General features: G+C 27.2%; 1 protein-coding gene across 2 annotated transcripts; it reads right to left on the reverse strand.

Moving 5' to 3' along the window:
* Positions 1-66: 66 nt before the first annotated feature.
* Positions 67-17,533, reverse strand: LOC145751511 (active breakpoint cluster region-related protein-like). Of its 2 annotated transcripts, XM_082567683.1 has the most exons (28): positions 17,201-17,533; positions 16,301-16,708; positions 15,388-15,639; positions 14,648-14,737; positions 12,323-12,472; positions 9,798-9,956; positions 9,315-9,510; positions 8,589-8,706; positions 8,286-8,388; positions 7,827-7,973; positions 7,333-7,518; positions 7,040-7,147; positions 6,893-6,947; positions 6,550-6,656; positions 6,014-6,157; positions 5,550-5,635; positions 5,239-5,324; positions 4,847-5,073; positions 4,514-4,525; positions 3,970-4,116; positions 3,635-3,734; positions 3,273-3,493; positions 2,831-3,003; positions 2,514-2,653; positions 2,136-2,250; positions 1,814-1,939; positions 1,351-1,513; positions 67-1,268 (listed from the first exon to the last, which is right to left on the reverse strand). In XM_082567683.1, the coding sequence occupies exons 1-28, from the start codon at positions 17,381-17,383 to the stop codon at positions 816-818; spliced, it is 4,455 nt and encodes a 1,484-aa protein (XP_082423809.1). In that variant the 5' UTR covers positions 17,384-17,533; the 3' UTR covers positions 67-815. The 2 variants fall into 2 exon arrangements, with proteins under 2 accessions (XP_082423809.1, XP_082423810.1); XM_082567684.1 differs by lacking the exon at positions 4,514-4,525.
* Between the last annotated feature and the right edge of the window lie 1,747 nt (positions 17,534-19,280).

Here is a 19,280-nt window from a genome sequence, read left to right on the forward strand (position 1 = left end):
GATGTTGTGTATGTTAAAAAGTAGAATTTGCAAGAAGTAATAGTATTTTTTTTATTCTAGCGAAGCTTAGAACAGAGTAATATCAGTGGCTGAAAATAGTTGGAAAAGAAAAATAATAAGAATGTACAGATAAGTAATTGGTTATATGACGCTCTATGTACAGAATATCAAGAAATAAAAAAAATTATTCATAAAACAAAAAAAATATTTAAGCAGCAAATAATTAAAACTGTCCTGTAGAAAAATTTCATTTTTAAATATTGCAAAGCCGACGATGGCAGATATAAAATTAAACAGTTTAAAATCTGGTTTAAGAAACTATGATAAAATGTGGTTAGTATTGGAAGTGTATAAAATAATTATTCGGACACTAAATCGTAAAATAATAAAATCGTGGCAAATTAAAGCACATAAATAGGAATAATAATACAAAATAACACAATTACAAAGACTCAACTACAGTGTTTACATATTTAAAAGAAATTACAAAACATTGCTATTTAAAAAAAAAGCATTAAGAAAACTTTTTAAAATTTTCTATGATTATTTTAAAATTAAAAAATTTCGCAATGAGTTTTTTTCTGAATCGCATTTTTCAAATTAACCGGAACAGATATATTGTTTTTTTATTGGTTAACTTTGTCCAACGTACCAACCTATCATAATGTACCATTTTTGTACCTTTTTATACCACTAGATTAAAGTGCAGTGTATAAACAATAGAAGATCACATTTTTAAACAAAGCCGGCCTTGCCTTGGAAAATTTGTTTTTAGAAAAAGGTTTTTGTAACAAATTTTACTCTGTACAACCTTGTCACAAATCTGTCACAAGTGCATTGCTTTGTTTCGTGAAAGGTGTTTTACGAGGGGCTGGTTTTGGTTTCGAAGACACGCTTGGCTTTTTGCTGACAGAGGGTCGTGGGGGTGCAGGTTGTTGGGGCTTTATAAAAATTTCCTCGTAGGGGTGATAACGTTGGTTGTTACTTGGTGGGGGGACGATCATATCGGCATGAGCCGAGGATGTTGATTTTTGCTTGGAAAGTTGGGTTTTACTTGTTTTTATATTCGTTTCAGTTCCTGCTCTAACTAAAGGCTGTTTGCTTTTGAGTTCAGGTTTATCTTTTTCTGAGGGCAAAGTAACGTTGTCATAACCACTCGAAGTAGGTCTTTTGTTCTCTGGTTCTTTATTTTTGTTATTTTTTAGTTGTTGTAGAGAATCAAAATCTAACATATCATGAATTTCAAGACAATATAACAAAACATCCATCTAAAAAACAATTAAAAATAAATCACAGAAAGAAAAAAATAAGTATTTCAAATATTCAAGTAAAATATAAAATTATGCTTACTTGATAATGAACATCCAATCTCAGTGCATTAAGAGATAACACAGACCCAGGTAATCCGGGGGTTTGAGGGGTCAATGCTTCAGCGGGGCGAAGTAAGGTGGGGCCAAACACAGTGGCTAAGTTGTGTAGATTCATTTTATTTTCACCTTCATTTTCCGATACTCTAAAATTTGAAATTTTATTTAACATTTTGGGCCATTTATGACTGGTTTGTTTTAAATATGCTTGTTTACTGCAAATACAAGTCAAATGCCTGCTCTGTAGGGTAGATTTTTACTTATTCAGCACTGGCATGCAATTCACTATTACCTTACTTGTTATACTATGGTTACTATTAAAACTTTAAAGTCCTTTGGACATCTGTATTTTTGTACTTTAAAGTCCTTTGGACATCTGTATTTATACACATTGTCCATTAAGCCTTATTGTATAACTAAATTTGTTTGCAAGCATAAGTGCATACCTGAGTAAATGTTTTCTCATAAAATGTAAAGTCCTATAGTTGCTCGGTGGAAGACTGGAAAGTAAATCCACGATGGTTTGTTGTTTTATTTCGGGATCTGCCATAGTTGAAGCGTCAACAAATGACCTAACCACACAATACAAGTAAAACAACATTAAATATATACAGCAGATAATTAAAAAATTGCAATTAATATTTAATAGCTAAACAAAAAGATATTTAAAACTACTGCAATGTAGTTCTATTCTTAAAATTGACTACCAATAGAGTAATTTTATTAGTATTTTAGTAACTTTATTAGTATTCACGTAAAACAACTTACGTATAAAGAGAATTAGTAAACAGAGGTTCTGGTAGTTCCCTGAAGTAAAGTTTTAGAACGCCAGCAACTGCATTGATATCAACTTCGCCTAACAATATTGCCACATCTTTTCGATCTAAAAACATATAAAAAAATTGGAAATAGTAAATCTCAAGGCTATGTCACACATTTTAATGAAAAAGGGTAAATTCTAATTTATATAGTTTATACAAGATTACAGATAGAAAAACCTTTAATTTAGCCTACATAAAGTAGTTACTATAAATAAAATATAAATAATGAAATTATCTAACTAATACTTAAGAACACTCTTTTTATAATTTATAAAACTAACCTAGACTATTTTTAACAAAAACCAATAACAATAATTTTTATTACTTGTATCAAATGAAGCTTTCAAGGCTTGTATTTCAGAAGCAACCCCAGAAACTCTATAAATTCCAATCTCTTTCATTCCTCTTCTTTCTACCTCAGCCACACATTTTCGAACAATGTTAGGAATGCCAGAACTATCTCGCCTAAAAAGTTAAATTATGAAATAAGTAAACTGAAAAAAAATCTTTTAAAAAAAAATTGCCCAAAATTTAAATTTATTTGAAAAAAAAAAATATTAATTTGAAGACTATATTAGTATTGTCTTTTTATTGAAACGAATCAGAAAATTTTGTTTTGACAAATTGGACAAAAAAACTTACTTTGCTACTGTTTCAATTTTAACGCCAAACACGCCAGTCGTTTTCTTTGACAAAGTTCTCTGTAGAGATTTCTCACGTTGTGTAAACTTAACTGAGACCTGGATGGTCAGTTCGTTCATTAAAACACTCTCTTTGACCCAGGACCCATTCGCTTTTAGAGTTTCTTGTTGGAGCTAAAGTAAAAAAATAAAAGTTTAATACTTGAAAAAAATTAAAAAAACTAGTCAGAATTTGAATTGTTACAATATGGCACAACTCTCATTTAATATTTTAAATGCAACCTCATTAATAGCATTATTTTACCCATGCACCACAAACAGAAGTTTTATTTATTTGTAGGGCTATATTTGATCATACAAGTATATATTGTCACTAAGATCCATTATATATAGATTAAGCAAATACCAACTTTTAAAAATATAAAAAAAATTTTTGTTGTTACCCCAACTTTTCCCTTAGCAATGAGGACATCATCATCGTAGGAAGCTCCGGCAGATGCCTCTCTAGCTCGATCATAACACAAGATTCGAAGAGTTTGTGCTCCATCCAGCTCCAGCTCAAACTCGTCGTTCCACTCGGGTGAGTTGGTGTTATGACTCGGTCGAGTTTTCGCCTTTGTCTGGAATTGACCGTAACTATCAACCTCTAGGGTGCAGTAGGGATCTGAGGATAATTAAATTATTTTTTGTTTTAAAGTAAAACAAAAAATATTATTTTTTAATTTATTAGTTTTCATTTTTTATTGTCGAATTTTGTGCACTAATTAAATAATATAGGAGTTTAAAATAAAATATTGTTACTTACTGCATGCTCTTAGAAAGCCTTGTCCAGAATGAATTGTAACATTCAAGTAACCAGATAATAAATCCTCTTTTTCATCCATTAACATTGATCCAACATTGTTCTAAAACACCAAAAATTGAATTTTATTTGTTTTTAATATCACAACAGAGGAATTAGGTTTTACCCAAAATGGGCTCAAAAATTATTAAAAAGGGTTCCAGCAAGGTTTAAACTTGAAACATAACATCCAGTTTCCTAAAACAAATTCTAGGTCACCATAAATATATATCAAGAAATATTTTTTCAAATTTTTTCAAAAAAATTTTCAAAAAATAAATTTCTTTAGGAAAACTTACCCTTTTCACTTTAACACAGTCTGTAAGCAGGATGTTGATTTCCAATGAAGTTAGAGTAAAACTTTTGAAGCAAGATTCCTGTTGTTTCATGATAGCTTCTAACCATTCCACTCTCTCATAATCTGATGACATCAGAAACATATAACTCTGTAAAAATAACAAATTTTTGAAAACAAAGTTTTTTATTTTAATTTTAAATTAGCAATTCAAAAATTTATAATTTTTATTTTTAAATAGCATTTTTTTAATTTTAACCATACATATATCATGCTAATATTTAAAATAATAACCCAATCTTTTGACAAAAATTTTAGCATTTCATCAAATATAATCATAAAAATCAATTGAATATAAGCTGATTTTTGTTGTTGTTTTAAGCAGTTAAAATAGCAATCTATTTTTCAAGATCACCGTTAGATTATTATATATGCGAATATATGCACTGTTAGGCATATTGTCATTCACAATACATTCAAAACATGCAGATAACAAATATTTTGTACACATTTAGTTGTTATTGTCACCAATATTAATGAAATCATACCTTACGGCTTTCCTGTAGGTAAATAATAAAACATTTTTAGTGTTGAATCACTAAACTAAGTGTATCAGGCAATAACAACTGCTTACATAGGTTTTATGTCCTTTTTAATTTGAAGCACAAAATTTTGGGGTAATAGTTTAAGTTTTATATATTTACTGAATATAATAGACTGTGACAATTAGTTTTTATACAATTATAATTGAAAATTATCTAATTAACATTGAAAATTATTTTGCTACTCTAAATTAACAAGCAAACACACTTTTCTACATTATTTAAAAACTTTAGTGAATTTTTAAATTGGTTGGGATCTAAATTTATTGTTTTACTTACTTTGCCCTGCATGTGGTATATCCTTAAAGGTAAATCAGGAGCCGCCAACACTATCCTTGCTTCAAGCTCTGCCAACTTTTTTCTTAACCTCTCTTCTTTTCGACTGACATGCCCCGGCGATTCCTTATTTCTCTTTCTCTCCTTTGCAATGTCGCGTTTGGCTTGTTGAGCACGATTGCTCAAGTCTCGTAGTTCGTCTTCTGCCGTGGCTGCTATTTCTGGCATCGCTATTAAAACAAAATTTTAAGATAATTAAAAAAAATTCCTAATATTTAGAAAACATGATCACAAAATTCAAATTTAATCTAATATGACCTAAAAAAAAGTTAATAAATTTAAGCCACTGCTCTGAAACACTATATTTTTATGTAATTAAATAATAAAAAAATTACTTTCAGAATCTTCTTTTGGTTGAAAGGAAAGGTCAGCAAGAGGAATATACCATTTACATTCATATGAGTTTTTGTTGTGAAAAACACTAAAATATAACAAAGATTTAAAAAAAATTATACATATTACATTATATTCTAAAACAGAATTTCATTTTTCACAACGATCTCAAAAAGTTATATTTACTTTTAATTAAATATTACTTCGAAAAGTTTTTGCTATTTCACTGTTAATTGATTTTTTAGATTTTACGATAAAATTTTCTTTAAATATTTGATGGTTTTGGTTGTTTTACTTGTAATGTAATACATACCCTGCAGCACTTTTTTGTTTAGCACACAACAGAACATCATTATACAAGAAACAATGTCTCAATTTCCTTGTACCATCTGGAGCAACCTAAAATTTTAAAAATTAAGAATTTTTTTGAGATAAACTGACAGGATAGGTTACATAAAATATGCTGTAATAAATATAACTCATAATTTGCTTTTTGTTTTTATCAAAGATTAAATTATTGCCCTATTTAATAGGCTTATAAATTTTATTAGTTAATTTTATGATTTATATTATAACCTTAAACATTAACATATAAAATAACTAAATCAAAGTTTAAAAGTACAATGTTTACATAAATAACTTAATTATTTCACATATTTCACAAGTTTTAAATCAAAAAATTTAAGCAAGTTTTATACTATAAAACAAACATTAAAATTACAAAAAAACATTAAAATGAAGTTCAAATTATTTAAATCAAAAATTTAAATACATTACCTCGACCAAAAATCCATTTTTGATTGGTTCTCGATGAGCTGATCTTTGTGCAGCAGCAGCAGATGTTGGAGTTTTCCTCGGTTTGTAGGAAGAAGTGGAAGAAGAGTTGATCCGCTCCAGAAAGTGTTGAGCTTGTTTTAACACCTGAATTATCAAAAAAAACAAATTTAAACCTTTACGTTACCTAAGCAGACAAATAAAAAACAAACTTTTATTCAAATTAAAAGCGAAAGTAATTTTACTAAATTGTGATCCAAATTTAATTTATCTAACCAAAAAAGGGCATTATATGAAATATCAAATATTTAGTTTAACCCTTATCCAAATAATGCAGTGCAAATAATAAATCTGATATTTAAAAATCAAATTAAACATTGCTACCCAAATATTTATATCAAAAATTTTTATATATTGAAAAAATATCATTTTTGTTGAATACAATGCACAATTTGACCCCCCAAAAATCCTTGTTCAAAACCAAAAAATTAAATCTTAAGTATTTTATCACAAAAAAAAACAATTTTAAATATACAAACCTGTCTTAGAGTGTGATAATCTGGGTGACGGTGCGGGGTGTGTTTTAAGAGATCTTGTAAAACCAGAGTGGTCCTCATTACCCTTTCAACAGGCTTGTACAATACCTCTGCAGAAATTTAAGAAACACTTAATTGTTTGTTTGAGATGCACTTAACTTAAAGGCGCCAAATTACAAGTAATATTGTTACAATTTTATTTGTTACAAAAATTGTTACAAAATTTTTTTTTTTAAATTATTATTTCAAACAAATGCAGAAAATATTTTTTTATGCTTTATCGTTAGTATTTGAACACTTAATTGTGCAATTTAGTTGCATAATTATATGGAAATATTCAACTTACCAACTAAACTGATTGATTCTGAACCTTTGGAACATCTAGACTGAACTTTTAAACTCTAAAAAACAAAAAGGATAACTTTAAAACCTGAAACCTTGAATTAATTTGTTTTTCTAAGTTTGTGGAATTTTTTTTATTTTTAGAGGTTACCTCGATAATTTGTTTAAATTGCTCGTTTTCTTTGGCACATTTCTCAACAGTGTGTTGTGCTCTCTTGTAGTTGTTTAAATAATCCCCATACAAGTTCAACTTGCTTATCTGAAATAAAATAAACCAACTTAAAATCTTTTTTTTAAATATATAATTCTAATTATTAGAAAAAAAAATTAATTGCCTGGAAATTTATAAAGGATATATTAGTATGAAAAATAAAATACAAATCGATATTTAGAAAATTTTCTAAAATATCTAAAACAATTTATTGTATTTTCAAATAAACTTACCAATTTTTTAAACAGATCCCCAACGGCAGTGTCGGCACTCCAATCATCTAATCTTGGTTTAATCTTTTGATAAAAGTCAGCATGTAAGTCGTGGAGCTCAGTTACCCGGAAGAACAGAGTGTCGAAATCTTGAGCTGACATTACCGGTTGAGAAGTTCCAATCGTAGCTTTTAAAGGTTTCATATACTAAACAAAATATAAAAAAGATATATTTAGTGGAATTTTACAAACTTTTTTTAACGAATTTCATAAACATTACAAAATAATTGTATTATTTTTTTTTCGAAAGTTGTATGCTATACTAGTTGAAAGTCTGCCCTACAAATAGGATTTTAACTGTTGTAACATGATCAAAAATCTCAACTAATATTTGCCCAGGATAATTTACATGCGCACAAATGGCAGTTTTATTTTCTGGAGGCCTACAAATTAAACTAATATTGTTCACCTAGCTCCATTATATAAAGGTTTTTTTTTTTCAAAACAAAACTCACCAGTAACAAAGTGTTAAGATATTCGAGGTAAGCCTCTTCAGTTGTAAGCATGGAGGAGAGAACCCATCTCCTCATCCTTAACTTTTCTGCCTCCGCTATGCTTCTTACTTTCTGGTAATCCACCATGTCTGATACTGCCGAGGCATTCTAGTAAAAAAATTTGAAAAAATTATTTTTAGCTTCAAAAATTTAAAATTTAAACCAAATTAAATATAATGCACAACTTTTATGATATATATATAATTTCATATAATTCCCAAGAAATCAGTTCAAAAAATAAATAATCAACATCAGGACAACCCATTATACGGATTTTTATTAAATTTAGTATAAGATTTATCAATTAATATTGTATCTAAATCACTGCAACAAAAACCATATTATAAAAAGTTTGTTTAACGCACGATCTCCCATATGTAAAGGAGAGTTAATTATTTCAAAATAAACATCATTATTTACCTTAGAAGGTGAACCAGTTAATTCATCCTTCCCATCCATGCAAACATTTGTTTTTATAGCTATTGGCTGACTAATTCCTGACTGTGTTTCACTTTGTTTTGGCCTGTAGGTAAATAAAAGATAATGTAAATTGAAAAAAAATTGTTTTGAAAAACAAAAACTAGGGGAATTATTTCTGTTGTTATTAAATTTAGCTTTATATTCTTAAAAGTATCAATTTTGAAATGGGGGTAGGACTACAGCTCATAATACCAACAGCAGTACTTTATTTAATTTTAGTAAAAAATTATGACAAAAACTCACTGTGAAAATACAAATATTGGTGTTGGGCTTCCCTCTTTTTCTGGTTTATCTTCGTTTATGTTTGTCATAGCTGGAATACTGTTTCCAGTTGACACAGAAATATTATCTTCACCACTTACTAAAATAAAAAAAAAAAAACTTAACTAGTATTCTAGCCAGAGTTATGAGTATTTTTGACTTAAAAAAATAGTTTATTACCAAACAAAAACTGTAGAAATTCGGTAATATATTACTATTATTATCTTATCATTAAATTTAACTGAGCTTTATATTTTAAATTTTAAAAAGAGAAATTATTGTAAAATAAATGTAAATGGTTTTATTGTTGTATTATCAGTTTGATTAAACCAAAAACATCTGGAAAACCACATTTAAGGAAATGTCAATCAAGTAATTGTGGGAAGGCAGCTATTTTAAAATTATATTTTTGACATTTTTTTGTCGCTTTGTTCAAGAAAATTTATATTTTATTAATGTAATTCAAAAGAAAAAATTACAAATATATGTTATTTATTTTTTTTTTTTATTTTAATGAAATTAGTTTTATTTAGTGCTTCTGTTGTTTTAATTACCATGGTATTTAAATTTCCTTTACACTTACATTTACAATTTTAATTTTAAAAATTGTAAACTTAAATTTAAAAATTGTAAACTGCACTACTTTTAACAAAACAAAATCATGTTTTTATATTTTACAAATTTTTTTTTATTGAAACAAAATTTAACCTTCATCAAAATGATCCAAGTCTTCGTCTGTTGACAAAATTTCGCTTGACTGCACAGACAACAGTGATGACCGGTCAGGCATATCCGACCAATTAGAGAAGGCTGAGTATGCGACACTCATTCTTTCGTTTGTGGTTTTTGCTCGACGAATTTTGTGTAGCGGGGAAGTTTCCGGAAATGTGTTTGCTTTTTCTTTCTGTTGATCAAGAATAAAAAAGTTCAAAAAAAATGTTAAAAAACTTTTAATTACAAACAGGTTTACATTTTTATAATTTTCATTTTTTAGAATAAAAATTGAAATGAAATAAACCTAAATATTAATTCTATTGACACCACAATTTTATTTGCAATAAACTTTAATTTAAAAATCAAATATATTTAAAAAGTCAAAGTTATTATAAGTCTGAATGTTGGTTAACTTTAATACATAATTACATAAAACTTAGTTTAAGATTAAGACTATTTTAAGACAGTCATACTCACATTGGAATCAATTGGTTGATCTGGTATAGAGTCTGAACTATCTTGTCTGCTATCTTCACTATGTTGTGAATCACTATTCTCTAAATCACTGAGGTCGATGCTGGCTGAGAAATGATCAGGTGCATTGGCGAGGTTGTTTTCTGTATCCAATTCACCATCCTGTTAAAAAATTTTCTATTAAAAATTGTAAACAAGTAATTTATCAGTGCTAAGAAATAATAATGGGAAATATAATTTGTTTTGATAAAATTATAAATAATAAACAAAATTTTCATGTCATGGTGGACTAGTCAATTTTTTTTAAATTTTCAATTCATTCAATTTTATATATTAAAAAAAAAATTGTAACCAAAATATTTAACATCATGGTGGACTACTCGATTTTTTAAAATTTTTAATCCATTCAATTTAAAATATTAAAAAAAATACTTGTAACCAAAAAATTCAACAACAACCAAAACCAAAAAATTCAACAACAAAAAAAAAGTAGTTTTTATGCCCTATCTACATTTGCCTAACTTTATACAACCATAAAAACGTAATTAAACAGAATACCCAAAAGACAAGTCCATAAAACAATGATATTAATGAGGCCTCACAAAAGAGTCATTAAAGTATGTAAACAATAAAATGAGGGCATCTGAAATAAATTCAAATCAGAAAATAGCTTTTTCAGTTCCCTTTTACAAATTTCTAAGCTTCAGCAATTTTTATTTATATTCTTCTTAAAACAAACAACTATAACATAATGAAAGTTAATTTTTATCCTTTACAATACAGTAAAATTGCCCTTACAATACAATGAAATTTAAAAATACATTTTAAAACTAATAAATGTTTGTATATATATATACAAAAAAAATTATAGTTATTCAAAAAATTTATTAAAAAAAAAAAAATTAATTTAGAATATTATGAAATTTATTACATGATACAGCATTGGTGCAAAGCTGAGGTTGTTAATTAACATTAACGAAGTATTAAGTTTTGATGAGTATTTTGAACTTGACATTTTCAATTAATCAATAACAAATTAAAATCATATTAAATATACCTTCAAAAGAATGTAATAAATATAAATCAAGCTTGCCCTTTAAATAAAAAATAAAAATGGTTCTAAATAAATATCTTAAAAATAAAACTACAAAGATTTAACTTATGTTATTAAACCAAGAAGTAAATATTTAATGATTCAGGTTATCACAAATAAAAATACACTATTTTTCCTATATAAAATATATACTTAAATATTCTACCTACATTAAATAAAATTTTACCATGTTATATCATGCTAATTTCTTATACTTTCACACACCATGTTAACCATATCCTACTGAACACTCATACAAAATAATTATATATAGTGTGTATATTAATGGAATTTTTTTTCAGTTCATTTGCACTTCAACTGAGCTGATAACAAACTGATTTCCCTTTTGCTATCCTAGCTAATTGAACAAACAAAAAGGAAGAAAACCCAAAACCTTAGCTCCTTCCTCAAACATAGCAAGTTGGTGCTATTCTCTCTAGTCAAGCATAAAAACTAAAACTATTTATAATGGTCTAACCATGTGATACTCAAAAACTCCTATTTTTAGATTAAAGTAATTTTTATGTTTAAAAATAGTTTGTTTTTAAGACCTAAACTCAAAACCTTTTTATGTTGTTTTTTTTAGATTTCTTTCATATGAAAATGAGTGAAACATAATAACTTTTAGCATAGCACTTTATGTGTTAAATCACCCGTAGGCATTAATTAAATAACAATTACAGTAAATTACGATATACATCTGATATAATGACAAGATATTAAATTTAACAAGTCAATGTGAAGGTATACAACAAGTTATCATTTTAAAGCTGTTCAATTACTGCATACGGTTACCAACGATTTAAAATTAATAAATCTAACTTCTAAATTTTTTATCAACTCAAAAAAAAAAAAACCTGACTGTTATGTTTTTTAAGGTATCTATTGAGTTATCATTTTAAAGCAGTTTAGTTACTGCATAAGGAATACCAACAACTTAAAATTTAAAAATCTATCTTTTAAATTTTTTATCAACTCAAAAATGCCGACTGCTATGTTTTCAATTCAAGCCATACAAATATGACTAACATATTTAAAAAACTTTGACAGGGTTTAATCAATCTTATATTTAAAAAATACAACAATCCAAGTCTTAATCATACTTGGCCAAAAACAAAAGCTAAACGGATAACATCTGTTTTTAAATTGAGTCAGAAAGTAAAACAGTTATAAATCATTCAATATACTAAAGACAAAATAACAACAATTACACACTGCAGTTATGCTTACATTTACAAATTTATCAAAGCTTTGTATTTACATTTTCTTTGTAGATTTAAAAAGTAACTTGGGGTATTGAATAAAATTTTGAAACAACTAGGGGTCATTTCGTGTCATATTATTCAAAAATAGTTCAAAAGAACTAATACTAATAACACAATCATCCATCAGAGAATGAATACTTACACTAAACAATATAGAAACTACTACTTACTTGAAATTGATTTGCTGTCGTAGGCCACGTCAGTCGATTTAAATCAGCATTGTTGACAGAATTTTCCCTTAACCTCACATCAGAGCCAGCCATTGTGTAATGTATTTTGCCATAACCGTCCTTCATGTCAATATCCTCTAAGTCATAATCCTAAAAGGTAAATAGTTCAAATATTATTTTCTATACCATACATAAGGAAAAAGGATAACTAATGTTAAGCAAAGCTTTTTTCTTTAGTTATTTATGAGGCTATTATCTACATGTAAATAAATAGCCGACAGTTTTTTTTTTGTAATCAATAAAAGTTAATTTTTGTGGTAGGCTATTAAATTAAAACTGAAACTAATTAATACCATTAGGCTAACCATAAGTTTCTTAGCGAAAAATTTTTAAATTTCTAATTTGAACAAATTTTAAAAGCAAATTAACCTATATAAAACTGAAACTAATTAATACCATTAGGTTAACCATAAGTTTCTTAGCGAAAAATTTTTAAATTTCTAATTTGAACAAATTTTAAAAGCAAATTAACCTATATAAAACTGAAACTAATTAATACCATTAGGTTAACCATAAGTTTCTTAGCGAAAAATTTTTAAATTTCTAATTTGAACAAATTTTAAAAGCAAATTAACCTATATAAAACTGAAACTAATTAATACCATTAGGTTAACCATAAGTTTCTTAGCGAAAAATTTTTAAATTTCTAATTTGAACAAATTTTAAAAGCAAATTAACCTATATAAAACTGAAACTAATTAATACCATTAGGTTAACCATAAGTTTCTTAGCGAAAAATTTTTAAATTTCTAATTTGAACAAATTTTAAAAGCAAATTAACCTATATAAAACTGAAACTAATTAATACCATTAGGTTAACCATAAGTTTCTTAGCGAAAAATTTTTAAATTTCTAATTTGAACAAATTTTAAAAGCAAATTAACCTATATAAAACTGAAACTAATTAATACCATTAGGTTAACCATAAGTTTCTTAGCGAAAAATTTTTAAATTTCTAATTTGAACAAATTTTAAAAGCAAATTAACCTATATAAAACTGAAACTAATTAATACCATTAGGTTAACCATAAGTTTCTTAGCGAAAAATTTTTAAATTTCTAATTTGAACAAATTTTAAAAGCAAATTAACCTATATAAAACTGAAACTAATTAATACCATTAGGTTAACCATAAGTTTCTTAGCGAAAAATTTTTAAATTTCTAATTTGAACAAATTTTAAAAGCAAATTAACCTATATAAAACTGAAACTAATTAATACCATTAGGTTAACCATAAGTTTCTTAGCGAAAAATTTTTAAATTTCTAATTTGAACAAATTTTAAAAGCAAATTAACCTATATAAAACTGAAACTAATTAATACCATTAGGTTAACCATAAGTTTCTTAGCTAATTTTTTAAATTTCTAATTTGAACAAATTTTAAAAGCAAATTAACCTATATAAAACTGAAACTAATTAATACCATTAGGTTAACCATAAGTTTCTTAGCGAAAAATTTTTAAATTTCTAATTTGAACAAATTTTAAAAGCAAATTAACCTATATAAAACTGAAACTAATTAATACCATTAGGTTAACCATAAGTTTCTTAGCTAATTTTTTAAATTTCTAATTTGAACAAATTTTAAAAGCAAATTAACCTATATAAAACTGAAACTAATTAATACCATTAGGTTAACCATAAGTTTCTTAGCTAATTTTTTAAATTTCTAATTTGAACAAATTTTAAAAGCAAATTAACCTATATAAAACTGAAACTAATTAATACCATTAGGTTAACCATAAGTTTCTTAGCGAATTTTTTAAATTTCTAATTTGAACAAATTTTAAAAGCAAATTAACCTATATTTTGAAAGCAAATTAATATTTCAATTAAAAGGAAATATTTTTGAATTTAACAAATTTTTTTGAATTTAAGCAAGGCTATGTAGTCACAAGAATTCTATTTCTTATATTACATAGTCTGAACTTATTTATCGCACAATCATTGTATGACTAATAAAAATGATTACAAAATATGAGTATTCAGATAATTAAAAATTAATTTCAAAACAACATGTCAGAGTTATATTTACAACTAAAAAGTTTATGTTAAAAATAGAAAATTTCCAATTTAAAATACAAAGTTTAAAAAACAAAACACTAGTATGTAGCCTATATGTTTTTTTTTAGTTTGTCCTAAAATTGTTTAAAAATTGCATTATTTAACATAGAGATTTTCAATTATAATAAAAGTCTAAACGAAATGATCTACAAAAGGGAAATAAAAAAAACAAACTTGTTAGTCCTAAAAAAACAACTTACTATTTCGTCATTATCTTCAATTTCATTTAAAGTTGAGAGTGAGGGGGAGGTAAAATCATTTTGGTCGTCATATACAACACCAACACTAACCTGAAAAATAAATGGGTATTTTCGTAAATATTACAAAGTTAAACTAAAGATCAAACAGAGAAATTTTTTTTTTAGATAATATACTTAATTTCTGCAATAAATGCAATGTTGCAAAAAAATGACCTTTTTTGTTAAGTTTACATTGTCCCACTTTTTAACACAATTTATGACTGTTGACTTTAGGCGAAACGAGTGTGATAATATACTGTAGTCAAACAATTAAATTGGAAGAAACAAAAATTAACTAAAATTTTTAAAATTTGATTAATAACCATCATCATAATTATGTTAAGCACTTGGTGTTAATTGTTTTAAATTAATTAAATGTTGAATCCTTGTAAACCACATAAAAAACATTTATCATTGAAGGCTGTTACTTGACAAATATTACAACTGTTTGCTTAATACACAAAACTAAATGGGGGTGTTTCCAGTAACAACTTTAAGGGAACACTGCCTAATTAAAATTTTTTATTTTAAACTGACAGATGACAGCATTAAAATAATGTATATAAGTAGTTTTTTAAACAAAAAACTTGCACAAAACTAACTCTAGTCATACAAAAATTAAATATAATCATGTATATATATAACAAATGCTAAGTAATGTATGAGTACAAAAGTATTACAATTAACATAGTTTAACTCACTTGGTCACCCGTATTACAGGTCCACACTTCCACATAATCCTTTCTTACTCTTGGGTTAACTGGGGACTTTCCTGAATCCGGCTTCTTTGCCACGACAGGCTGTTCCTCCTTTTTTGATTCCTCCTTTTTGGGAGTTTCCTCCGACAGTTTGTTTTCTTTCTGGACGACAAAATGTTGCTGTTGTGTTTTGGTTCCTTCTTTTTCTTCCATGTTGTTCGGGTCTTTGTCACCACCAGTTTTACATTCCCATACCTATGGGTTGAAGTTTAAAAATATCTAATTAAAATTCCATTATTAGGTTATACTACTATTTGATATAGACTTTCAAGTCATATTTGTTAGTCAGTGGTACAAACTTCAGTTTTCAAGATAAAAAGTTAATGTTTTAAACTCAATAATCTACTTAACTTCTAATAAACCACAGCAATATTGATTTTTTTCAGTAATTAATTAAAAATAACTTGACTAGGCTACTAAATTTAATTAGGTAAACCTTAATTATAAATGAACAATCAAATTTGCATAACTTCCAAATTAGCAAAACTTAATGACTATTTTTAGGTAACACTGTCTAACCTACTTTTGATTAATTATTAGCTAAGCCTACTTTATATGAGCATGAATTGTGTGCATCTACCCACTAAATACATCATGATTCATATTACACAGTGAATAGATATTACATTAAAGGAAATGGAAAACACTTCCTGTAAACTAACAATTCACATCAACAATATTCAGATTCACTGAATTGCGTGAACCATAAACAAGCTCTCTAGATTTAATTTATCAAACAATGACAAGCCTAGACATTAGATATTAGAAAAAAGTTTTTTTTTTGAACTTCGAAAAGATTTAAAATTTCGTTTTATATATAAGCCTATATATATATAAAAAGTTTTAAATTGCTCACCTCTAAGTAAGAAGTTCTTTTTCTTGATTTTGGTGGAGCTGTTTCTGCTTGTTGATTATCTTTTTCTAAATCAGATTTCTTAGCCTCGAATAATTTAACATTTTCAAAAACTTTCGACAGGCGATTTGTTGATGAATTAGTATCACCATTTGGTCGTAACTTAACTGCCGGTTTTGGTTTGTTTACGCTCGCATACATATCTCCGACAGGGTCACTCATATTGTCTGACTTATTTTCAGCAGAGTTTGTGTTATTTCCATTTGTGTTCTTTACCGAGTCAGTCGAAAAACTACTTTCTTTTTCTAGCACAGGGCTTGCAGGTTCCTGATCTGACTCAACAGAGCTCTGCGATTGCTTGTAGCCCCATCTGTCCTTTGTGTAGGTTTTCTTTTTCGCAGACAAATAAGTCTGAGACAAAAAAGTTAGATTTAGTAAGAATCTAAGTTATGAGTAATTAAAAAGTGCTCAGCCTATTATTAGCCTGGCAAAGCACGTACGTGAAAAAAAAATCGGTAATTTGTTCCAATCGATTCTTATATTTATTTTTTGGCATTCTTAATTATAAAAATTTCCCCAATCAGTTATAAATAGATTATAAGAATTAATAAATATTTTGCACAGTTCTTAAATAGAACATGAGTTATAAGAAAATTAATTGCACTATTTTAACATAGCATGTATTTGCAAATACTTGTAAACAAAAAGTTAGCACAGCAGAGTTTGCAAAAGTTACAACTGTTTCTTAGTATGTAAATATTTCTTTACAATGTTACGAGACCAAATTAGGATATTCTTTATTCTTTTAGAACATGTATAAAAAATAGCAAGAACAGACGTTGACCAAAAATTTTTTTTTACATTAAAATTATACTTTTATGCATGTATTATATATAAATATACCTGTAAAAATATAAGATGGAATTTTTCCCTAGATAACTTTTCTTCCAAGTCTTTAATTACAGATTTACAAGCTTTCAAGTCATCTTCTAAATCCTTTACTTCGCTATGAGACAAATCTGGAGGTTTAACGCCAGAAAATTTTTCGGCCCATTCCTTTAAAAAATCTTCTTTGTGGTCTTGCATGATTTAAAGCACCAAAGGTGGAGTTTTATATTATTCTGGTTTGGTATTTTTGTGTAATAAAGCACCCATTCACAATGATTAATTTACTGACGATAAGAAAAAGAACCAGTAATAAAAATAAATTTTAATCACAACTTTTATTAAAAAATAGCTACCTGTAAATGGGAATAAAATAATTAATTACAAATAAATCTGCTTTTAATTTTATTACAGTAAAAATAAAACTATATGTTTAAAATTTATTAAATAATATTCAATAACTAACACTTACTTATTTTTTGCTTAAATAGTGTTACTACACTAACCTTGTTAAAATGTTAATTTAATTATCCTTTGTTTTCCATAATACAATACAATTAATAAGAATAACAAAACACTCCCATAAAAACAACAAACAAAAAATCTTATTAAAGTAATAGCTAAACAAAAAGCTGATGACTAAACAATTTCCTTTTTGTTTGTATGAACAAACGGACAAACCACTTACATATGTATGTGTTGGGTACCTATAGTTAAGCAGATTCGTTATTTAAACAAATCTATTACTAACCCAAGCTAAAAAAACAAACCAAATCAAAAATCCCAAATAGAATACCGTACTTCACTTCCTAATTCAAAAGGGAACTTGAAATCACGGAACAGCTGTTTTTAGAGTATTGTTTTATTATAATAACAATAGTTTCTGAAATCTGATAGCGTTATTCCGACAAAGGGAACTACAAGATACGTTTTAAAGGTGTAGTCACATACTATTATTAAACATGTTTTTTATTTTACTTGAAAACGGATTATACCTATATACTAGCTTTTCTGAATTGTAGGACTCAAGTTAAACCTATATTTAGCTGACGATATCTTAAAGGCTTTTTACAGTTCAACATACACGATAATAAAAAAATCCTTATCTATATACTTACGTTACGTCACTGTATCGCTATCTAATCCTTTGAAATACGTTGAGAACATGAAAAGAGTGGTCACAAATATTAACTAATATGTTGGCCTATTTAATTCGCAAAGAAAGTCAATGTTCTTAAACTATTACGCGTTGTCATGCTTGTCAGGCGTCGTTAATAGTTAACTAGAACTAGAGCACTGGCCAATCTGGCTATACTTTTGTAGGCCGCACAAAAGAGCGGCCATCTGCCCGTTTAGTTTGCATTGAACTCGAAAATTATTCGCTTCATCAATAATGCATAAGTGCGACTACCACATGCCTTTCCGTTGTTACAACATTACATTATTAGTAGGTTCAAAAGTGGGACATATTGGCTAGCCATAATCTTACCGAGGCTTGGGGCGTGACAGAAATAACTACCTGGTGTCGAGAATTAGCCTTTTATTGTCTTCACGTAAACGTTAACATAATATGGGCGGATTTAATACAGATATAAATACACTTAACCATCCCATAGGTTAGCTCAATTTGGTTTCAATAAGAGTGTATGACGAATGGGTTTTACGTTTATTCGTATTCGCTGAAACGCATGACTGGGCGACAAAGCACATAAAAAACCGGACGAAAACCGTTTAAATTTAGCCAAATTATTCCCGTGACTATGATGCAAATTCCTTGCTTTTTGCGCTATTTTCTACCCCAATAAAAACCCCGGTTATACCTAAATCGAACCAGGCGTTGGTTTAAAAAAAACATTTGGAAAAAGTGGTGTATTGACGTTTGCTGGAAATAAGTGTTACGTCATAACCACCCACGTGCGCCTAATTTAATCTATGCCAAAAAATGAAATATCCTTAAATCAAGATAAAGAAAAATAATGCATTTTAGAAACAAAGGGTTATTATAGTTATATACCTACATGCTAAAAAACTATATTGGGATACTGGCTTTAACAAAAATACTACGAAAATTTAGATACAATAATAAAACTGGTAAATA

Source organism: Corella eumyota, chromosome 4 (genome assembly GCF_963082875.1).
Source record: "Corella eumyota chromosome 4, kaCorEumy4.1, whole genome shotgun sequence".
NCBI classification, from domain to species: Eukaryota; Metazoa; Chordata; class Ascidiacea; order Phlebobranchia; family Corellidae; genus Corella; species Corella eumyota.

Coding starts and splice junctions, on each gene's coding strand:
- LOC145751511 (XM_082567683.1), bottom strand. CDS start 17,383: ATGCAAGACCACAAAGAAGATTTTTTAAAGGAATGGGCCGAAAAATTT. Junction 9,511..9,797: donor ATCAACCAATTGATTCCAAT/GTGAGTATGACT, acceptor CTTGATCAACAG/AAAGAAAAAGCAAACACATT. Junction 2,251..2,513: donor GAAAGCTTCATTTGATACAA/GTAATAAAAATT, acceptor ATATGTTTTTAG/ATCGAAAAGATGTGGCAATA.